Source organism: Malus sylvestris, chromosome 10 (assembly GCF_916048215.2).
Source record: "Malus sylvestris chromosome 10, drMalSylv7.2, whole genome shotgun sequence".
NCBI lineage: Eukaryota > Viridiplantae > Streptophyta > Magnoliopsida > Rosales > Rosaceae > Malus > Malus sylvestris.
The window spans coordinates 34,194,043-34,216,991 of record NC_062269.1 but is presented as its reverse complement, the minus strand read 5'-3'; the positions used below and the strand labels follow the sequence as shown (position 1 = coordinate 34,216,991).

Below are 22,949 nucleotides of genomic sequence, written 5' to 3'. Positions count from 1 at the left end.
TGTTGTTTTAAGCCTCCAGCACATCGACTTTAACCTGAAAAGCAAACTTCTTTTGTTCATTCTTTCGTTGCTTCGCACTAGGTGCGAGGGGGTGTCATTCTGAGCGATGTGGCTTTCTTTGCTCCCCATGTTGGAAAGGGATGCCTGGTCAAAAGAGAGTGTATGAATGGTGGAAACCAGCGTGACAAAGCTGAAGAGAGTAGGAATAAGTGCGATTCCCACAGACGGCACCAAATGTTGATGCACAAAATCGGTGAGGACTTTGGTACAACAAAAAGTGTTAAGTTCGTGACCTTCACTAGATTGCTCCGATCACTAGTGTGGATAAGTATGTAAATGAATAGAGACAGGGAAGCAAACACAAGATGTACGTGGTTAACCCAGATTGGCTACATCCATAAAGTAGATGAGTTCTCATTAACTGTGAAAGGTTTACACAAGTACATAGGTTCAAGCTCTCCTTTAGTGAGTATTAGTGAATGATTTAGTACAAATGACATTAGGAAATATTGTGGGAGAATGATCTCCTTTTATATAAAAGAGTTTCTAGCTTTGTTTTGACATTGACACGTGTTGTGTTATGATTGTCTTCTGATGTTTACACGTGTCATGCTATGATTGGCTTCTGATATTGACACGTATTGCGCTGTGATTGACCTCCTAGTTGGAGGGAAACTCTTCTGGGTCCTTGACGGTATTAGGTTGACTGATGCTCAGGAGTTTCGAGATTGGTCAAGTATGGTACAAACAAAGTAAATGAAAAATTACTTTGAAATTCGATTCTCGAGTTGTGATTTGCCATATCTCGGAGGCGGGATATGTGAGATGCACGAGTATTTGGTGACGTCACGTGTCGATCCTGGATTTATGTCGGGATCGGGACGTGACACGAGTTTTATATATTCATATGGTTTTGTGAAGATAACCTAGTTGCGTATATATAAGCTATCTTCTTATGGAGTGGAGTTGCGTGGGAGAGAGATGAATGAAATTTAAGAATATAAATTAATCACCTTAACTTTAGGTGATAAATACTATTTTAGGTTCAGTTTGAGAAAGAGAAAGAGATTATTTTAATAAATTAATGTAAAATGTTGAGTCGGCGAGTTAAATGCTGATGTGGACAAAAGTAAAAGAACTTTGATAAAAAAAATTGAAAGGTTTCAGTAAAAAAAACATTGCGGATCCTAATTTAACCTTTTATTATCTTCTAAAGCCATCTCAATAAAGTTTTATTTGATTTGGAGACTATTTAGTCATCCATATAATTCAAATAAGTTGACAGTTCATTATAAAGATACTACTTGTTATTATAACCGTCGATTTGTTCAGAACATGTGGAGAGCTAAAAGGTCCCAAAATGAAGTTAATTAATCTCAAGATGATTACATGATGATAAAAATAAAAGAAATAAAAAGATGAATAGTTTAGACTACGACCTTTGTAAGCCAAGTATGAAGAATGAGGATCCTCGCCGGATCCTCTTTGTGAGGATTCATCATCAAATCATATTCGTTCATTTTACATCGTGAGAACATAAATCATTGTAAATTTTTTTATTTAAAATTGAATATAAACAATACTTGAAGAAAACTAGCCGCACGATGTACGATGAATGGATGTGATTGGAGGATTTCCGGGACCCTCACAAAGAGGATCCGGCCAGGATCCTAAGTATGAATAGTTCAGACCATGACGTTTGCAATATTTCGTGGGCCCACTCAAGCCCAAGTAGTCCGAATGCCGAAGCTTTCCATAAAGCCCAAAGGCAATGTGAGAGAGCAAACCTTTGTGTGCACATTAGACAAATGGCGTACGTCTTTACTAACTTACGCCCACTACAGTATTTGCCGGTCGTATTACTGGAAGAAATTGGATTTGGAGGGAAAAAGAAGAGAGAAGAAAATGCCGGTGGCAAGGCCTGAAACCTCTGATTCCAGAGTCATTGCTCACGTCGACATGGACTGCTTCTACGTTCAAGGTCCCTTTCTCTCTCCTCTCCTTCTCTCTCTCTCTCTCTCTCTGGGTCTGTAATTGTATTTTTCAATGGGGACTGTTACTCTGTTAGGGTTTGGAGATGTATAAATGGTAGTAAAAAAAATGCAGTCTTTAGATACTCCCATGTGAGTTTTTTGGTTAATTTGTATTAAATTGTGATGTAATTACTAAAAACCATAGCTTTCCGGCCTTCGATCGAGAAAATTGAGACCGATTTCGCCTTTCTGAGCAGAACAATGCTGAAATGTAATGTTATCAATGTGAATTGTTGATTGTTGTAAACTCTTGAAGTTTCACAGGCTGGCAGAAAGCTAGTAGACAATGAATAACACGTAGAAATGAAACATTTTCCGACTTGAGAAGGGAATTTACCTTACATGGTTGATGATGGCCTAGCAATAAGCAACACATACAAAAGCTACTCTTTGGGATTAAAATTGTTATTGTTGAACTGATTAGCTTATGGAAATTGGAAAATGCTTCCACATACCCGTTTAATTCCGTTTGGATAAATTAGGATAAGTCGTTATTATATAACTTACACATTATCTTGGGACATTTCATTAAATGCTGTTAACACTGTTGGGAGAATTTTTCTCTTCTTACTGCCCCATTTTCGCTAAATCTTAGAATTGTATCCATGGTTTTGTCGTGGAGTCATATCATCTATCTTACTTACAGTGGAGCAAAGGAAACAACCAGATTTAAGGGGCTTACCAACAGCTGTGGTACAGTATAACGCCTGGAAAGGTGGGGCCTTGATTGCTGTCAGCTATGAGGCCCGAAAATGTGGTGTGAAACGGTATAATAGTATTCTTGTTACAACTTCTAGTGCCTTTTTTTTTATAAACAAAAAAGTTCTTTTGTGTCGAGTCTACAACTGAGGCATGATTTTCAGTTCGATGCGAGGTTCTGAGTCAAAGCGAGTTTGCCCACAAATTCAGCTGGTCCAAGTCCCAGTAGCACGTGGTAAAGCTGACTTGAGCACATACCGCAATGCGGGATCAGAGGTCTCTATGGTTTGAGAGACATTAATGTCTTATGGATTTCTTATCATTAGCGACTCTCTAAGACAATTGCACTTATAGTGAACTTATTTTTTGTAGGTGGTTTCTATTCTGGCAAGGAAGGGTCGATGTGAGAGGGCATCAATTGACGAAGTGTATCTTGATCTTACTGATGCAGCAGAAACCATGTTAGCGGAAGCTCCTCCCGAGAGCTTGGAAGTAATTGAAGAGGAAGCTCTCAAGTCGCATGTTTTGGGGCTTCAAAGCGAGGTTAGTTAACACATGTCAATGCATTATGTTTATTTTTAATGTTAATGTGTAGTGTCAATTTGAATTATCATAAATAGCATAAGTTGGCAGAGATAATATGTCCCCAATTCCCTGATGAGATAACATGATGAATGTGTTTAGTTGATCTCTTTTTCTTTAATTGGTGCTTGTTTGGAGAAGCAGGATATATCAATAGTTCAGGGAACATTAACGTTTTACATGGATCTTGGATTCTTGATTATCTTTCTTCTTTCCATCCTCTCAGCTCTCTCTAACATGCATCATGAGGCAGAATAGAACAATGTAATATTGAACATTTACATACCCTCCCGGATTAAATTCCATTTACACACCATTTTTGAGTCTCTTACTGCATTTATTCCTTTGTGTTGGAGTTTGTGTTTATTTTTATTCAGTTTTTGACTATATAGTATAGTATGAAGTTTTAGCTTAGGTAATGAACTTGGGGATAATGGTGTACTATCTGAAAATTTCTAGTAGGCCTAATTTTTCTTCTCAATTTTTATTATTAACGTTGTTTATATTGTGCAATTTATTCAATCCTCTAGTTTTATATATGCTCATCTTTCATTAGAAATCTGTTATAATACTGAACTTGGGTTCATTCAGGACAGCAGTGATGCCAAAGAAAATGTGCGAAAATGGCTTTGCAGGAGCAGTGTTGATCGACGTGATAAACTATTAGCTTGTGGGGCACTCATTGTTGCAGAACTCAGGTTGCAAGTGTTGAAGGAGACTGAATTTACTTGTTCAGCTGGCATTGCTCATAATAAGGTAGAAACCAAAGTGGTCCTTAGTCTCAAATTTTCTGATTTTGTTTTCCTTTGTGGACTATCATGTTGTCAAGGACACTTACCCTTATGACGAATTTTGATTTTTGTGTCATCAACTATATGTGATTTGTTATCAGATGCTGGCTAAACTTGCAAGTGGTATGAATAAACCTTCACAACAAACTATTGTTCCGTCCTCATCTGTAAAAGGATTGCTAGATCCCTTGCCAATTAAGAAAATGTGAGTTTTAGATTGTTCTACCCGGAATAAAAGATTTGTATCAAAATGATATGCCCATTACGTGACTACAACCTGCATTGCAAAACTACATTGCTTGAAGCATGAACAAAATAAAACCAGATTTAATTATATGTTTCTTAGCTTTATATTTCCCAATAAACGGTGCATAGTTGTAAAGAAATCTTTGTTTTCAGGAAGCAGCTTGGAGGAAAGTTGGGGAATTCATTACAAAGTGACCTGGGTATTAACACTGTTGGTGACCTTTTGCAGTTTTCAGAGGCAAAACTACAAGAACTCTATGGAATCAATACTGGGTGACCACCTATCATTGAATTATTTTCTTTGAATGACAACTTGTCATGATCTCATTTCTGATCTCTACATAATTCATGAATCACAGTAACTGGTTATGGAATATTGCTAGAGGGGTCAGCGGGGAAGAAGTTGAGGGGCGCCTTCTTCCGAAAAGCCATGGTTCTGGGAAGACATTTCCTGGACCTCAGGCTTTGAAGACGATTGCTTCTGTAAGTAATGCTCTCCAATAGACAAATTCGCTTTGTAGCTTGCACTAGCGGTGAATGATTTTGATCTCATGTACTAGGCTATCATGGGATTTAATCTCCTTAATGTCACTCAACTATGGGAAATATAAATATGCCAAATCTCCTTGCTTCCATTGAAAATTTTGAGTTCAATATAGACATCATGACGAGTTACAAGAATGTATTCAGCTGCACACATTCTTTGTTGTACTGGAACTCTCCATTCACGGGTTTACAGTTTTTCAGACTTTTGGTTTTCATAGTCTCATTTGAATTGACATAATGGCAAGAAATTGCATGCAGAAATGGCTAATGTGGCTTATAGGTGTTTGAGCATAACAAAATTTCAGTTTTCTTTCAAGTAATCATATGTTTACCAAAATTAAGGGATATGGGAAATTCCTCATTGTGTTACACATGGAATGAAGGGGGCTTCTAGAATATATTCTCTTCAATGGCCGTCATACAAGGTTTTTGGTTCTTTGCAGGTTCAGCATTGGCTTAATCAACTTTGCGAGGAATTGAGTGAACGTCTTCTATCAGACTTGGACCAGAACAAAAGGATAGCTCACACACTAATGATGCATGGTACTGCATACAAGGTACCTATCTGTTTTGTATTCGAACCTTCTCTTTTTTATCCCATTAAATTTTCCCCTACCAGTGGAGATACTCTTAAATTTTGTGTATGGTTTCTTTCCATTTTGCTTTGTCCTGACCATGATTACCCTTCAGGCCAGTGATTCAGATTCACATAAGAAGTTTCCTTCAAAGTCTTGTCCCTTAAGGTATGGGACTGCCAAGATACAAGAAGATGCTTTTAGTCTATTTCAAGCTGCATTACGAGAATACTTGGGTTCATACACAGCCAAAATACAAGGAAATCAAAACAACCAATGGGGAATAACGTCGCTTTCTGTTTCAGCAAGTAAAATTGTCCCTATACCATCTGTAAGTTTTACCAAACTTGGTTCCTAGTATATTGTGGATGGTTGGTCCATTGTTTCTACCTTTCCACTTTGATTTCTAGGTCTCTCTGCCCTATTTACAACCTCTTAAAACACTTCTAAATGGCCATTTGCAGCATGCCCTAAAGAATTTTACAAGAACCGTTAGACATTGATTCTTTTTTCTCAAAACGCCGTGTAGCATTTGCAATCATTATCTGCTGGTTAGTGCTTCAGAATATCAGCATATTAAAGATAGTGAACTATTCTATCGGAAAAGAAGTATTTGGACAAATGAAATCCATTTTTTTATAGCATCGTATTTACCATGCGAATGTGTCATCGTGCAGGGAACAGCTTCAATCACGAAATACTTTCATGGCAATCATACGTCTTGCTCTTCGACAATGCAAACACAGGATACCCTTTTTGAAGAAGCTGATCCTCTGTCACCTGCAGGTATTTCCAGTCTCCTAGTTGTCCTTTGTGTGTAATTACTAAATATAGTTTCAAATCAGTCTTAATCACTCTGATGGAAGCGAATTGTGGATTTAGGTAAAGAAAGCAACCCGGAGGTGAATGTAACTAAGCCACAGATTGAGTTCCCTGGTGAAGAAACCACAATCAAGCATGCCGTGCCTAGTTCGGATCAAATGGAAGACAAAAAGGATTTGTTGAATGACCAGGTTTTTCAATTATTTTTTGAGGTGTACGTTTAATTGTGTACCTGAAATCTAAGGAACCAGAATGTACATACTGTGAGATTTAATAGTAATTGTGTTTTATGGGCGGAAATGTATCATCTTTAGATTCTCTGTGCTTCAACTGACTATGAGATTGACTCCATTGTGACTCTTCTCTCGTGGCCTCAATTTCCAATCTACAGTTGCTTTACTTTCTTTTTACCCACTTTCTCAATTGTGTTCAATTTAGTTACTTTCCATGGCATTACTTCACTGACAAATAACACTTATCATATTTTCACTATTTTTGTATGATAATTATACTATGCTGTGTGATGCTAATTACAATGACTTAATTGCATGCTTAGTTGTTTATTTGTCATCATTTCCTATGAAATGATTCTGCTCGGGAATATGCCAATCATGTTTTACTCTTTCATTTGCAGAATCCATGTTGCTCTTCAGAAAATCAAATACAAGATGAATTCACCCAAGAATCTGTACCCTTGTCGACCTCAGGTAGTATCTTGCACAGGAGGTAACTCTTGGTTATACCACCTACTGCTTTTCTTTTCCTTTTGTCTGTATAATGAAGGATATCTATGCAGGAAGCGAGCACTGCTCACGAATTAATCAAAGTCGACAAATGAAAATTAATTATGGGGAAGAACCTTGTGTTAATGTGCCTAGTTCCAATAGACCGGAGCTGAAAAGAAAAGCATTGAAAGACAAGGTTCATCAATCCTTTTTACCGTCTCTTTAATTCATTTTATGTCTATGGCATTGCAATAAGGTCATGAATGCTACCTAAACTCAAGAATGATAAAGAATGAATATATTTTGCAACAAAGTTGTCGTCTTCTTGTTTTTCAGCCATCAAGTGCTCGTATATGGGCAGTTGGGTGTGTCGAAGATTTGGTTTTAACTTTATGATGATACCGTATGGCAGGGAACATCTTCGATACTGAGATTCTTCAAGAATCAAGATCCATCTTGCGCTCCACAGAAGCTAGAACATGCTAAAAATATTGAAGATGGTAAAGCACCGCTATCTGTTGGTAAACTTTGTGTTCTGCCTCTCTCTCTCTCTCTCTTTAAAATTGAAATATGAAGACTCGTCCTTGCCTCTCCTGCTAAACTTGAGTTATATTGCAGGCTCCCAGTCTGGAAATGGTAGCAGTTTGGATAGTAATCAATCTGAGCTGCCAAAAGAAAGACCTTTTGAAGAAGCTGGGGCTTCTAGCGTGTCCGGTTCGTCTCAAATTGAACAAAGAACGGGAGCATCGTGGAGTTACAATGTCGATGAGATTGACCCCTCTGTCATCGATGAGCTGCCACCAGAAATACAACAAGAAGTTCGTGCCTTGCTCCGGCCTCACAAGCGGCACAATGTAGTGAAACGGGGTCCTAGTATTGCTCATTATTTCTCACCAACCAAGAAGGCATAGTCTATGATGTCGTTCTGCACGTTGCTGTATTTAAATCCAATTTATTATTAGTTACTTCCATAGAATGAGAGAACCTTACAGATTTGGAGTAGCTCTTGCAGTGCCTTGTGTATATTATACTACCGTCTGTCAAATCACTTACGGTCTAATAGTATTTTTCTATAATGGTAAGTGTAAGATCTTAAATTCAAATCTTAAGATTAGCGAATTCAATACCAATTTATTCTTTAGTCGTAAATATATCATTGTACAAAAACAATTTGACCGTCAATTGAAAAAAAATAAAAATAAATAACCTAGGTAATCAAGAAAACGAGCCACTTAAGAAATACTAAATATGGCACTTAGTATTGGTTTGATACTAAGGTGTTTATAAAAAGTGGGTATAAAAAAGAGCTGAGCTAAAAAATGTGTTTGGTAAATATTTAAAAACAGCTTATTTTCATACTTTTGGATGAAAAAAAAAGCTAAAAACGTGAAGCAGCAAAAATGAACCTATTCTCACAGCATAGCAGAAACAATTTTTTTTCAAAGCACAGCAATCCCAAACTAGCCCTTAGTATTACGGTCTAGTGATATTCTTCTTCATTTGTAGGTGAGAGGTGGTAGGTTTGATTCTCATCAAAGATGAATTTGAACTATATTATTGTTAGCCCATTATGAAGATTAGTTTGTTTATCGTTTGTTCAATAAAAAAAAAACAAAAAGAAATACTAAACATAACGGGTCGAAAACAAAAGGTCGGGTAAAAATTTGGGCTGATCCAAGTCGTGCTTTAAAGCAACGGCCCAGATTGACTGATGTGCACTTACCTTTTGCGCAAGACAAGAGAAGAGAGAGAGAGACTATACAAACACCTATAGTTGATTCACCACTCTCTCTCTCTCCGATTTCGTGCTTCTCAGACTATCTCCGATTCTCTACTGCTCAAGATCTACCCAATCAGGTCCGGTTCTCTTCTCTCTATGTAAATTATCTGAATTTTGTGTCTTGAATTTACATACGCATTTCTTTTCATGGTAGATTCGTGCTAAATTTTCTGGGGTTGTAGAGAGAACTGTCTATTTGTTTTCAATCCGTCGGATTACTCGCCGTTTAGGAGGAATTAGTGAAATTTTTTTCTGGGTTCTTTTTGTCAGTTTTTTAGAGGTTGAATAAGGTAAAAGATGAAGCTTTTTGTTATTTTCTGATTTTTCTAGGTCATATTTTGATAGTATTTGATCTCTCCCTGAGAATTTCGTCACTTTAGCTTTGGTAGTGAGTGAGATCAGTTCTTCATCTTTTTGGTTTTGAAGTAGAATCTTTTCGTATGTTTAGCGAAAATCGGGTTTATTGGTTGTATTCTAATTCCAATGCTTTCCGTTCGACTTTGTAGTAAATGCTTAAACGTTGCTTGTTCTTGATTCAGTAGGCTTGTCGACTTTGCTGATTCGTCGATGGTGCTAAATAAAACTCAATTTGGTTCCTTGAATGGTTAAGTTACAGCATCTTCATTGGATGTGGAAATTAGTACGAGTTTTCTACTGCTAGAGGAGTCGTAGTATTTTTGACCAATTCCCGATAGTTTTGGAAGGAAATTAGAGTCAGAAAAGAGTGGAAATAAGCTATGGTTGTAATTAAGGTACAGGGTTTTAGCCTGGATAGTGGATACTAAGATCAATCTTTATAGTTTCCAGTTTAAAGTAGAATCTTCTCGTAAATTAAGCCTTGTCCATTGTGTCAAGATGTGTATTGATGCCGTATAAAATTAAACCTTTTTCTTTGACGGGCCACGTTACAACTTACAATATCTTTACTGAATGTGGAAATTAGTGTGATTTTTCTGCTGCTGTAAAACTTGTTTGCCTCTGGTAAATAGCACGTGAACTGTTGGCCCTATAGTTGAGCAATGGTCTTAAAGAGTGGGTATTAACTTTCTTACTGCAAGTATTAGTGATTGCGGCAGATAATAACATGAAAGTGGACGATGCTAGATGCGTTATTTATATCTGTCTGTTGGGAAGTTAGAATATTTGCAGACACATACCTAATTATTAAAATATGGTTTAATATACTGTAATTTTGACCAATATTAACTGTATATATGTATGGAATTTAGTTTGGAACCTTCTTATTCATTCAGCTGTTGGGAACAAGCAGGAACTCTTTGCGGCTAGAGTCAAAATGCAGCTGCAAAACATGTAGTGAATTTCAGTCTTCTATGTATTATTTCTAAATCCGACAACTTTGTGGGAAGTTTACCCCTTCGAGTCCAAATTTGAGTGCATACCATTGGAAAAAGTGATGTTACTGATGTATGTTCTGTTTTAATTATTTTAACTTTATTAACTTGAAGCCACAAGAACTATTCTTTTCTTCCTTTCCACTGTAGGGTTTATTCGAAGAGCCATTTCAATTTGTTCGAATACGTTTTCATTGTTTCTATAGATACTATTTCTGAAGATGACATGTTTATTGGATGCATTCCTGACTCATTTAATTCCTGAAATTTCATTTGTAATTCCATGTTCTTAGCCATTGATACTTCTTATGTGGTGGTATTTAATCAGTTTCATTGTTTTACTTATTTCAGTGTGATATCAAATGTCTCGAAGGTATGACAGCCGCACAACGATCTTCTCTCCTGAAGGTCGTCTCTACCAAGTTGAGTATGCTATGGAGGCCATTGGAAACGCAGGGACTGCAATTGGGATATTGTCGAAAGATGGAGTTGTGTTGGTAGGTGAAAAGAAGGTGACTTCCAAGCTCCTTCAGACCTCTACATCAACAGAGAAGATGTACAAGATTGATGACCATGTCGCATGTGCAGTGGCTGGGATAATGTCTGATGCCAACATCTTGATCAACACAGCCAGGGTCCAAGCACAGCGCTACACATTTGCTTACCAAGAGCCAATGCCTGTTGAACAACTAGTCCAATCTCTGTGTGACACCAAACAAGGCTACACGCAGTTTGGTGGGCTCCGTCCATTTGGCGTTTCGTTTCTGTTTGCAGGTTGGGACAAAAACTACGGTTTTCAGCTGTACATGAGCGACCCAAGTGGAAACTATGGCGGTTGGAAGGCTGCGGCCATTGGGGCAAACAACCAGGCAGCACAGTCAATGCTGAAGCAGGACTACAAGGATGAAATAACAAGAGAAGAGGCAGTTGAGCTTGCGCTGAAGGTGCTGAGCAAGACAATGGACAGCACTAGTCTGACATCCGATAAGCTCGAGTTGGCGGAAGTCTTTGTCTTGCCTTCGGGTAAGGTGAAGTACCAGGTGTGCTCCCCTGATGCACTGAGCAAACTGTTGGTGAAGAGTGGAGTGACTCAACCTGCCGCCGAGGCCTCTTAGGCTTTCGTTGTTCCAATTAGACGTGATTTTCAGACAATGTTTTGGCATTATAACATTTGAATTGTATGTTTCGTCACTTTGTATGACTTTCTTCCAAAACATATGATGGATTTTGGCTCTTGCACACAGACATGAGGCATCTTGAATAAGCTCTCCTCCGAAGATTAAGGACTCGTTTGAAAGGATTTTTAAAATGATCGAAAACATTTTTGGTGAAAATGTTTTTGAAATTAATTTTTAGTAAAATTTTAAGTGCATATTGGAAAAGCACCTTAAGTATCTGCAAAAAAAAAACACATTCGGTGCTACTTCTAAAAAGCAATTAAAATGCTTTTAGAACTCAAAATCAAATTTCACCAAAAACAATTTAAGTTATTTTAAAGGGAACTTTAACGAAAAGCACCCGGTACTGTTCACTCTAACGAAAAACCACATTTTTACACTAAAAAGTCAATCTTGTTACTATTCACTTTATCCTTTATTTTGTCCTTATCATTAAAACTCAAAATTTTTAAACATTTTTCATTAATTTTCCTTATTTTTTTAAAAGCATTTTCAAACCAACCATAACTTAGGAACGTAGTGCATCTTGACAGCATATAGTAGACCGACCCGCTTCATTTCGTATTTGTACTTGTTCTCGATGGCGAGCCGAAATACGCATTACGAACAAAAAAACTTACACCATTCTTCCCAAAACGCCAAGGAGTAGCTAACCGTTGAAACATATAAAATAAGGAGTAAATTGTAATTCAATCTCAATTAAAAATGTATTAACATTGGTCTCTCAACTCATTAAAATGTGCAACTATGGTCCCTTAACTAAAAATCTATTACCATTGGTCCCTTAACTTTAATTCAACTGAAGAAACGATCTCTTAACTTTAATCCAATTGCAACAATGATCATTCCAACATAACTCGTTTTGACAAAAAATTTGACGTAGTTGACGAAAATGATCATAATTACACATTTTGATGAGCTGAGGGACCCTAATTATATAAATGGTTGTTCCAACATAACTTATTTTGACGAAATTGATGAAAATGACTATAGATACACATTTTGATAAGTTAAGGAATTAATGGTAATGAATTTTTAGCTAAGAGATCATTGCTCGAATTTGATTAAAGTTGATAAACTATTGCTACAATTGACACTAAAATAAAAGTTGTAGTCTGCACTGCGTTAAAGCACCATCTGCAAATAAATAAAGTGATTTGATAAGAGCCAAGAGACAAAAGTCCTATAAACTTTAGGTGCCTGATTAATTTTCAGATTTCACATTAAGTGCCACCAAAAGCCAAGTTTTGGTTTCGAAACTTTGGATAGAACAAAAAACAGAAACCGAGAATGCGTGGAACGTGTTTTCCCCGTTCACAAAACCGCAGCAAACCAGCCCGCAAGCGTCCATAGTTTTCAACTTTTCACTGAGACCCTCGGATTTAATTTATTTATACTTCCAACCACCAAACTTCTTTTTTTATTTATATTTTTGGTCACCTACGAGAAATCGGGACACTAATAGTTTTTCTTTTGCCACATCGCAATCAGGTTCCAAAATCACGCCATCGCGGCAAGAAAATGTGTGACAGCTTTATTTATTCGTAAGCATATGTTTCCACTAAATAGTAAATACAGGAGGGAATAATAATATATTTAATATATCAAAAGGAATTTTTTTAGGAAACTTTAACGAAAAGTCCTCTGTACTGTTCACTTTAATGAAAAACCATATTTTTACACTAAAAAGTCAATCCAAATACTATTCATTTTACCCTTTATTTTGTCTTTATCGTTAAAACCCAAAGTTTTCAAGCCATTTTCATTAGTTTTCATTTTTTTTTATAGATTCTTTGCATATCAAATATTGTGCAAAAAACATGAGGTGACAGAAACTCTATAGAGGATTCCACTTTTGAGCGAGTCTCCTTATCATTTCTCTTAAGTCGTTTCCAATTAGAGAAGAAGTCGAACCATATTAATTGGAATTCTCAATGTTTTGATACTTAAACAATAATACTACAATTTAATGCTATTCATCATTACTTGTAAGTGAAATGCTTTAAGTTTGAATCTCGTAAATGATGAGTTCGATATAAATATCTTCCTCCACTCCTTAGTATAACTATATAGTTATATCAAGAAAGAAAAAAAATGCCCCTTTGAATATTTGCTTCACTTTCCCGTTATTTACAAGTTTATCGCTTTAATTAATACAACGATAATGGGCAAGAAAGGAACATTCGGATTAACTACACAATAAATCAATCGTAATTAGATATCTAACAAGTAATTTAAAATATCGCATTGTCAAGAAAAAATCGATCAAGATTTTCGGATAAATCTCAAGACATCTGAAAATAATTTTGAAAAAGACATTTATTTTTTGTCAATTTAAAAAGACAAAGTCACACGCCAAGTCAGCAGGAGGGGCCGAAAAGAAACAAATAGTAAAAGTGGTGGGTGAAATTTTTGAAACCAAGAAATAAAGCAATCAACCAAAATCCGCGGACGCAGATTACAATTAACTGCGCCTGCTGTATGTGATGTAATCCGCTTGAGAAGCTAGGAAGGTGACTGATTATTTATTTCCTTGTCCTCCATGAACGTGCAGCTGAAGCTCTAAAACCATAAACGGCTTTGCGTTTTCTCCTAATTCAGATTCTCTCCCCCATTTCGGCATCTGGGTAAGCTTCAAAATCTCTTCTTGCGCAGTATTTTCGATTTTATTAATTTATTTTGGTGGAAATTTGAGTTTGATTTGGTTGGTATCTCATATTTTTTTCAAGCTGCATTTTCTCTGATTTTTTTATATCCGCCAGAATCTGATGTGTATATTATTTTATTGGGTTTTAATCTTTGCGTGGAATCTTTTGTTGGAGTGCTTTATATGGGATGTTTCTTGAAAAATTAGAACATTAAACGGATTGGAACATCTGCATTTTACGCCAAGTTCGTAATTTTTAGTTTTGGTGTTGGGGATGAACAGAAAGGCTAAACTTTTGATGATACAGATAAACTTTGTGTGATTTGGGCATCTGGGTAAGTTGGAAGTCTGATTTAGAAGTTGGACTTGTTACGGATTCATCCTTTAATGCTTGTGTTTGCACTCGTATATCTAAAATCATATGTTGGGGGAAGTGTAAGATCCCACATCACCTAGGGGAGTGATCCTTTTATGCATATTCTCATCACTACCTAGCACGAGGTATTTTGGGAGCTTCGGGTTCTATCGAAACTCCGAAATTAAGTGAGTTCGGGTGAGAGCATTCTCAGGGTGGGTGATCCATTGGGAAGTTGCTTGTTTGAGTTCTCAGAAACAAAACCGTGATGACGTGGTCGGGGCCCAAAGCGGACAATATCGTGCTAGGTGGAGTCGAGTCTGGAATATGGTGGGGACCCAGGTCGGGATGTGACAATTGGGTATCAGAGTCTAGCCCTGGGCGTGGTGTGCCGACGAGGTCATCGGGCCCCTTAAGGGGGTGGATTGTAAGATCCCACATCGCTCAGGGGAGTGATCCTTATATGTATATTCTCATCTCTACCTAGCACGAGGCCTTTTGAGAGCTCGCTGGCTTCGGGTTCTCCGAAATTAAGCAAGTTCGGGCGAGAGCATTTCCAAGATGGGTGACCCATTGAAAAGTTGTTCGTGTGAGTTCCCAAAAACAAAACTGTGAGTGCGTGGTCGGGATCTAAAGCAGACAATATCGTGCTACAGTGGAGTCAAGCTCAGATGTGGTGGGGGTCCGGACCGGAATGTGACAGAAAGGGAATTTTGTTGGTGGGGGCCCGGGTCGGGATGTGACAGGAGGGCATTTTGTTATCATCAAGATACTATGAGAAAAAAAAAAAAAAAACATAGGATGTATTATCTGTTTGATTATTGCTTTAATTTATCGGAACGAGTGTGCCTTTGACGAAGTATCTAATGCTATTAATTATGCAACTCAGAAATCATTTGATCTTGATGTATATCATTTGTTACATCTGTCATTTGTTGAAGGGTGTCGAGCGAAGGGCTTACTCGCTTGATCTTTCGTAATTTTGTATATAGTGATTCTGATCTGCATCTGTATCTGGTTCCGATTTATGTTTGCGGGGTTTTTATGTTATTAGAAACTGAGAAGCAGTGCCTTTTACTTTTTTTGTTTTTGTATACTAAGAAGCAATGTATAAGTAGGAAATGTAGATATAGCAGATGCAGGTCATCTTTTTCCATTCCAGTTTTGTAGACTAAGAAGCAATGCATAAGTGGGAAATTCATCTTAGTTTTATTTGTACTACGAAGAAAGTTGGGAGAAAACAATGATATTTAGACGGGGTGGTATTCATGGAGTGTTTGTAATTTGTTTGAGTTGTTTTCATCTCTGTATAGAATTCCGAGTCTGATGACAGTAATGCTATAAGATAAACGCCGCAGGATTACAAATCTGAATCTGATGCTATGTTTATAGTACTAATTATCTGTAATTGGAATGTTCACATCGTAACCTAATAAATCTACTATGAAAATGCAGTGATAACTGGAACTCCTTGAAGAGGTTGCTTGACTGCAGCAATATTTGGTGCTTTGATCCCAACGTATACTGAAAGTTCCTATATAGGCATTTAGTGGTTCATTTTTTGGGATTCACTACAAAACAGTTTCACAATGTCATTGTTGTCAAAGTTGCGGTGCATTACAGTGGATGTTACTGGCACATTGCTAGCTTACAAGGGGGAGCTTGGTGACTACTATTGCATGGCAGCCAAAGCTGTAGGGCTGGAATGCCCTGACTACAAAAGGGTGCATGAGGGCTTCAAATATGCATATAAAGACATGGCCACCAAGTATCCATGTTTCGGGCATGCTGCGAAAATGCCCAACATCGTATGGTGGAAAACTTGTGTCAGAGACTCCTTTATAAGGGTAAGATATTTGACATGGGTTCTCGATCTTGATCCAGTTCTCTGTGATAACTAGCTTCTCGATAACCGTTGTATGTGATGCCAATGTTTTGTGGTGCTTCTAAATAACTAACAGAACTTGTTAATCTAGAAAACTGAGAATATCATCCCCCTAATAGAATTTAGACAATAAATAGTATCAGCTAGGACTTTCCAACAAATTTTCTCGAATAATTTCCTTAATAATGAATTGTGAAATGGACATCTTTTTTTTTATAATAGGCTGGATATCATTACGATGAGGAGACATTTGAGAAAGTGTTCCGACGTATATATGCATCCTTTGGTTCCTCTGCTCCTTATTCCATCTTTCCTGACTCCCAACCCTTTCTAAGATGGGTCCATGAACAAGGTCTTAAAGTTGGAATTATTAGCAATGCAGAATACCGTTATCGAGATGTAATTCTTCCAGCCTTGGGTGTGCACCAGGTAAATTAGTTAAATCTCTGTTTCAGCGGCATTACTTGAGACATGGGTATGCAGATCCCTTAGTTTTGGTTTGCTTTCCTGTCTTTCTCATCCTGATTGTATCATATCAATTGTTTTTTCAGGGAACTGATTGGGATTTTGGAGTGTTCTCTGGTATAGAGGGTGTGGAGAAACCAAACCCGAAGATTTATGAGCTTGCGCTCAAAAGGGCTGGAAATCTGTCACCGGATGAGGTTCTGCACATAGGGGACAGCATGCGCAAAGATTATGTCCCAGCAACAAGTATTGGGATGCATGCATTGTTATTGGATAGGTTCAAGACATCTGATGCCGATGAGTGGAGGAAATCTGGCGCAGTTGTCCTTCCCGACTTGGAAGCTGCAAAAGAATGGCTTACTTCACAGAAGTCAGCAAGCTGAGCTGCTGAGGGGCATTTTCGCCGGTGATGCTGCTGTTAACTTGTAATCTCTTACCCGTAATTGATGCAATTCCGTTAACTTGTACTTGGCCGGCGGTGCGTTTGTGCAATTTGTTTCTGTACCATCTGAATCAAGGCTGTAGCATTTGCAGCAAAATTACAATGGAAAAGAGATGCTTTTGGTTCAATCATTTTTGCTTCCTTTGCAAACAAGTAGCAATAATTTAAGATCTTTCTGAGGTTCAGATAGTGATGGTCAATCCGGAAATCAGTCACGTTAATAAAGCAAGCCTACAACTTTGCACTCCAACTGTCTGTGATGATTACAGGAAAAAAGGAGAGCTGTGAGCCTGAAAGTTTTGGCCACCCAAAGTGAGAACTTTACTTAATTTCTGACACAAAATACATCACCAGATGGAGAGTTGACTCTAATTGACCCTCTTTAGCCCCCTTCAAACTTTATATTATCCCTTTTTCTTTTAATATTTCCTCATCTTTATAACCCTTAAGTTCGAATTTCTAACAGGTTAGTTGGTCAAGACGGTATATCTGCCCTTACAACAAAATTTGAATTCATCCTCCATAATTTGAAATAGTTTTGAATATCGTTTTGTCAAAAAAATTAGAATGTTTTTAAGTGAAAACTATATTGAATTTTTTGGGTCGGAAGTTGTTTCAGTTTCTGACTACATTAAGAGTGGTCGTTGTCACTGGGTCGAATGGGACCAAAGGGGCTATCTACCAAGACTGCTCCATTGTTGTGGGGATAGACAAAGCTCACTTGGGTTCCTCTCAGCCTCCAACCCCTTCGCTTCTTGTCGCTCATTGCCACTTCTTCTCCCTCCCTCCCTCCTCACTCCTCCCCTTTTTATTATTCTATTGCTATCCCAGCTTTACAGGCCCCCTCCGTCCCTCCCTCTCTCTCTCTCTCTCTCCTCACCTACTGACTCCTGAGAGTTGGTGAGAGTTCTTTGGACCCTCCTCCCAAAGCCAATGCACCAGCACGCCTACAACTAGAGACAAGCAAAGCAACCGTTTTTTGGGGTTAAAAACCTGCCATTTTTGTTCTCTGGTAAAACAAGCAACCATTTTTGAAGGTGGAGGAGAAGAACCCATCCGCATTTTTCAAATGCTTTTCACATTTCCATCCACTTTTTCAGTCATCAATGCTTCAGAGATCTGAATGGGACTTTCCAAGCTCTTGGGTTTTCGGTAAAGTTTCAATCTTTTTCCCACCTTTCATTTTTTCTGCACATTTTTTTTAATTCAATGAGGGTTCAAATCTCCATGTTGTGACATTGCAAACCATGTTTTTGTTTATTGGGTTGTGAGAAATGCAAGTTTCAGACTCCCCAAAGAACTCTGAATCATCAGCTCATTGTTGTTGTTGTTGTTGTTGTTGTATTCCTGCTTCTGGGTTTTGTTGAATGTTAGCAATGAAATTAGGTAATCAACAAAACGATTTCGATTCGTCTTTTGAGCAAAGTTTGAGTGGAAGTTTTAGAAAGTTCACATCTGGTTTGCTACAAAATGATATGGGATTGCTGTCTCCGGGCCATAGCTCCAATGGTAGTTTTCGGAGGTCTAACTCCGTTATGTCCACACATTCCGGCGCTTCAGCTTCAAGCAAGTTTGCCTCTTCTTCCAGAAGAGTGTCCAAGGGGCTAAAGGACTATTCAAGGAAACTTGTTGACCTCGAATTGTTCACAGATTGTATTCGGGATTGGGTTTCGGAGAATTCGTGCGAAGATTCAGCAACTGGTTTTGGTCCTCCCTTTATGATCGATGAATTGCGCAAGCTTGATGTGGCATTGGAGGGTGTTTTGTTTCAGCAACTTGTCCGGATGCCATGCTCACCTTATGTTTCCGGTGATCCAAATGAAGACGAATATCTTGCGTTGGAAGACTTCCTTCATGCTGTAGTGAGTGGTTTGTGGCATGCATTTTGGCATAAAAGAGGTGAGCTTCCGCTATTTGTATCTTGTCCGCGTTCTCTTGGATCCAAGTTTTATAGTGTAGAGAAGGCGATTTCAAGGGGAGGGCTTAGAAAGCTATGTGGTTTAGCATTGATATCGAAAATTGGGAGTGATCAGCAAGTCCAATGGGATCAAATCATGGAGTTTGCCCTGTTTAAACCTGATATATTGTCCGGAAATGAGTTGAAATTATCAGCTTCCGTTGTCTGTGAAGCCCTCTTTTATGGTTTTCATATACTTGTTTCTAGGTGTTTGAGCAAGGTTAAAGCTACAAACAGCAGTTCTGTTTTCCTTTTGGTTCTGGATTCTAAATACGGAGGGGTGGTTAAACTTGGAGGTGATCTTAGTAAACTCGAATTAAACTCAACTAACCCGTACAAGTCTGCGGTTGAATGGATAAAGAACCATGCTGAAGTCTCTGTTTCTCCAGTGGATCGGCTATGGAACAAATTCGGGAATGCAAATTGGGGAGACCTAGGAACTCTGCAGGTACTTTTGGCAACTTACAACGCTATTGTACAATGGAATGGGCCGCCAAGGAAGTCAATAGCTTCATTAGTCTCGAATCACAGCCTTCGCCTTCAGAAGCGTAGGATGGAGTTCTGCCTCGGTGGGAATGAGAATGGTCTGGTTCCTTACCTACAACAATCTAGTCATCAACAAGGAGAGATTGTTGAAGTTGACCAAACTAATAGTCAAGTTTTCAAACACAGTGCTTCGCGTTTAAAGCTTAATCAAGGTGAGGTTTTACTGCTGGAAGATCAACAGCAGGGGCAGAAAACTTTCCAAGTACAAGAGTCTCTGGTGGCAGGGATCCATTACCTCTATAGTGCAGTTTGTCTAGATTATCCGACACAGTTGTTGACTTTATACATTGGCGCGCATCCGACCAAACTTGAACCTTGTTGGGAGGACATGAGTCTTTGGTACCAAGTGCAGAGGCAAACAAAAGTGCTAAATATCTTCAAGCATCAGGGAATTACAAGCAAATATTTGCCGGAAATGATTGCCTCTGGGAGGATTTTACATTCTGGCCCCTGCAAGAAGCAGACCCCCGGGGGTCGATGTGATCATCCGTTGTGTGGGACGCCAATACTAGTGACATCTCCAGTTGGTGAACCTGTTTCATATGTTGTTTCTCAAGATGGACCCCTTTCCCCCAAGGAGGCAATTCGCTGCTGCAGAGACTGCCTAGCTGCTCTAAGAAGTGCCACAATGGCAAATGTCCAACATGGTGATATTTGTCCGGAAAACATAATTCGTGTCGATGACGAACAAGGTTCAAGAAACAGTGGTTTCTACGTTCCAATATCATGGGGCCGCGCAGTTTTGGAAGACCGGGACAGTCCAGCTATAAACCTACAGTTCTCCTCTTCTCATGCACTTCAGCATGGGAAACTTTGTCCATCATCAGACGCTGAAAGCCTTGTTTACCTTATGTTGTTCGTAAGCGGGGGAACAATGCAGCAGCAGGACTCAATCGAATCTGCCTTGCAATGGAGGGAGACAAGCTGGGCAAAGCGTTCGATCCAACAACAGCTGGGTGAGGTTTCACCACTCCTCAAGGCATTTGCTGACTACGTGGACAGTCTCTCTGGAACACCATATCCTGTGGACTATGGCATATGGTTGAAGAGATTCAGCAGGGCCGTGGACGGCGTGGGAGATAGGGGTAAAATGATCGAAGAAGTGGCGGTAACGTTGAGATTGAAGGATGTTGCTGAGTCCTCAGGAACATCTGGAGGATCCTAGTTTTTTTGGAGGGAGTGTATGGTTTTGTAATTACATTTGGTGAGAGGAGATTCAATTGCATTTTGTGTTAGGGGCTCTCCGGGATGTCTGAGATTTTTACCGATTGGCGTCGTGCATGGCACTGTGATTGGGATGGACTGAGTGCAAATGTATCTGACTTGTTTTTGTGTTCGTAAGTTCTTGTTTTGTCCTTGGATATGAGATTCTGGTCTGTTTCCGTTGGAAAAAGGCTAATAAAGTAATTGCGCACGCAAAAGAAGTAGGAAATAAATCAGTGGCTTTTTAGCCAAAATGGTTTCTGAGATTTGCATACCTGAGTGGCATTTTAGCCAAAATGGTTTCTGAAATTTGCATAACTTCTTACTTTGGTCTCTGATATTTGAAATTAATAGAAGTGGTCATTGACTTTAATCACCATCAATCATTTCGGCCATTTCTTAAAAAATCTTCATTAAATAAGGATAAAATGATACAAATGACCTCAATTTTTATCAAATCATTTTGGCCCATTGTTTATTAAATTGAGGGTATTTTTGTTATTTGATCTTTATTTAACATAATTTTTCAAAGAATGATCAAAATGATTGATGGTGGACAAACTCAGAAATCACTTCTATTGATTTCAAATCTCAGGGACTAAAGTGATGAGTTATGCAAATTTCAAAAATCATTTTGGCTAAAGAGTCTAAACGAGTGATGTGCCATTTAACAAGGTTTATTTAGCAAAATGACACTTTTTGATACCTACCAAAAAAAGCAACAATTTTGTTAGTAAGAAATGGGAAATTTTTCGAATTTGCACCAGAAAATTTACCCAATTTACGACTTGTCGCACGAATTTTCATTTTTTGATTTACAAATGATATTATTTACTAATTTATTTAAGGGGAGAACTTGAATTCGAGTAATGAAGTAAAAATTCTAACCATTCATTCCACTACTTGCATCACTTGAATTACCCAATTAGTTTCAAATTTTCGTTAAGTCATGCGTGTTGTACATGATTTATCTTTTTACATGAAATTCAATTACGGTAACCGTAGATGGCAAATTACACCTATCTATTCATGTGACACCTCTGCTGCAATATTTTGTCAAATAGAAATTTGAGAATTTCTGTCTGCATCATTTTCCCCTTTCACTAGTAAAACTAAACCATGAAATGACCATTTTAGCTTCATCATATTCCGAACCAGCATCATCTAGCATCCAGTACCCAATCGAACCACCAAAACCCTAAACCCCTGATCTATGTTGCACGGACGCTCCGCAATTTCGAAGTATCAAAGTGTCGCACCCTCGATAAACGAACACATTCTAGACACGTTTTGGACAGGTCAACGATTTCGACACAATCAAGACACAGCTACACACGACAAGGCATTTTTTTTAAATATTAAAGGCATTTTGAGGCAATTTTGTTTTTTTGAACATGTATTAAGGTTTTTGTTATTGTCGTATTCCGAGAAAGTTTGGGGAATATAATGACCTGTTTACTATGTTAGTTTTCAACATTTTGTTCAGGATGTTCTTTTTGTTTTCGATTCGCTAATGTCGAATCCAAGAATTTCTTACCAATCTAGTAGTGTTAGGTGACATGAAGTTCTGCCAACTAGTTTGCTTTTGAAGCATCAAACTTGACTTTTCTGGTTTGCTGTTGTCACGCGACTGCCTTCAATTATTCATAGTGAGGCTGAGGTTGTGTGTGCTCCATGAAGGGACCCGGCTTCTTTGCCTTCCCATTTTATATACACTTTCATCTCCTTTTATTTTGTACAATCACGGTTAAGTCACGTCAATATTTTATATTAATTTTTTTTATAAAGATAATAAGACAAAAAACAATAGTAATATAAAATGTTGACGTGGCTTAACTGTGACTGCACAAATAGGAAAGGATGAGAATATATGTAAAGTGGGAGGGTAGAGAAGTCAGGTCCTCCATGCAGAGCTCTTGACTTTTACATTGTTGGGTACAATCGATTGTGTGAACGACGAAAAATCGAATTTAAAATCTTATGTATGATGATAAATTATCGTAACCACTTGAACTACGAAACCCTTGCATAACTGTTTAGTTGAAGTGACTCAAAGGTTGCAGACAATATAGTAGTCCAGGGGCGTGGGCTGGTTTCGTCGGATTGTTTATTGTGAATGA

At 38.1% G+C, this 22,949-nt stretch overlaps 4 protein-coding genes across 4 annotated transcripts; all 4 read left to right on the top strand.

The window, feature by feature from the left end:
- Positions 1-1,801: 1,801 nt before the first annotated feature.
- On the top strand, positions 1,802-8,149 carry LOC126584752 (DNA polymerase eta). Its single transcript, XM_050249081.1, has 16 exons — positions 1,802-1,981; positions 2,680-2,800; positions 2,897-3,008; positions 3,105-3,275; positions 3,906-4,070; positions 4,207-4,310; positions 4,505-4,624; positions 4,711-4,834; positions 5,341-5,454; positions 5,588-5,803; positions 6,150-6,258; positions 6,355-6,485; positions 6,929-7,001; positions 7,091-7,215; positions 7,432-7,540; positions 7,638-8,149. Exons 1-16 carry the CDS (start codon positions 1,906-1,908, stop codon positions 7,928-7,930), a joined length of 2,163 nt encoding a protein of 720 aa, XP_050105038.1. The 5' UTR covers positions 1,802-1,905; the 3' UTR covers positions 7,931-8,149.
- Positions 8,150-8,725: 576 nt separating this feature from the next.
- On the top strand, positions 8,726-11,415 carry LOC126584757 (proteasome subunit alpha type-4). The gene is made up of 2 exons (XM_050249096.1): positions 8,726-8,876; positions 10,503-11,415. The coding sequence occupies exon 2, from the start codon at positions 10,514-10,516 to the stop codon at positions 11,264-11,266; it is 753 nt and encodes a 250-aa protein (XP_050105053.1). The 5' UTR covers positions 8,726-8,876; positions 10,503-10,513; the 3' UTR covers positions 11,267-11,415.
- Positions 11,416-13,755: 2,340 nt separating this feature from the next.
- On the top strand, positions 13,756-17,251 carry LOC126584756 (uncharacterized). Its single transcript, XM_050249094.1, has 4 exons — positions 13,756-13,956; positions 15,787-16,178; positions 16,439-16,645; positions 16,768-17,251. The coding sequence occupies exons 2-4, from the start codon at positions 15,921-15,923 to the stop codon at positions 17,062-17,064; spliced, it is 762 nt and encodes a 253-aa protein (XP_050105051.1). The 5' UTR covers positions 13,756-13,956; positions 15,787-15,920; the 3' UTR covers positions 17,065-17,251.
- Positions 17,252-17,390: 139 nt separating this feature from the next.
- On the top strand, positions 17,391-21,095 carry LOC126584751 (uncharacterized). Its single transcript, XM_050249079.1, has 2 exons — positions 17,391-18,275; positions 18,498-21,095. The coding sequence occupies exons 1-2, from the start codon at positions 18,230-18,232 to the stop codon at positions 20,789-20,791; spliced, it is 2,340 nt and encodes a 779-aa protein (XP_050105036.1). The 5' UTR covers positions 17,391-18,229; the 3' UTR covers positions 20,792-21,095.
- The last annotated feature ends 1,854 nt before the right edge of the window (positions 21,096-22,949 follow it).

Bases quoted from the DNA above. Each gene is read 5' to 3' on its own strand.
- LOC126584756 (XM_050249094.1), top strand. From the start codon at position 15,921: ATGTCATTGTTGTCAAAGTTGCGGTGCATTACAGTGGATGTTACTGGC. The intron at 16,179-16,438 runs GTAAGATATTTG...TTTTTATAATAG, and splicing joins TCAGAGACTCCTTTATAAGG to GCTGGATATCATTACGATGA. The intron at 16,646-16,767 runs GTAAATTAGTTA...TTGTTTTTTCAG, and splicing joins CAGCCTTGGGTGTGCACCAG to GGAACTGATTGGGATTTTGG.
- LOC126584751 (XM_050249079.1), top strand. From the start codon at position 18,230: ATGCTTCAGAGATCTGAATGGGACTTTCCAAGCTCTTGGGTTTTCG. The intron at 18,276-18,497 runs GTAAAGTTTCAA...GTTGAATGTTAG, and splicing joins TCCAAGCTCTTGGGTTTTCG to CAATGAAATTAGGTAATCAA.
- LOC126584757 (XM_050249096.1), top strand. From the start codon at position 10,514: ATGTCTCGAAGGTATGACAGCCGCACAACGATCTTCTCTCCTGAAGGT.
- LOC126584752 (XM_050249081.1), top strand. From the start codon at position 1,906: ATGCCGGTGGCAAGGCCTGAAACCTCTGATTCCAGAGTCATTGCTCAC. The intron at 1,982-2,679 runs GTCCCTTTCTCT...TCTTACTTACAG, and splicing joins GGACTGCTTCTACGTTCAAG to TGGAGCAAAGGAAACAACCA. The intron at 4,311-4,504 runs GTGAGTTTTAGA...CTTTGTTTTCAG, and splicing joins CCCTTGCCAATTAAGAAAAT to GAAGCAGCTTGGAGGAAAGT.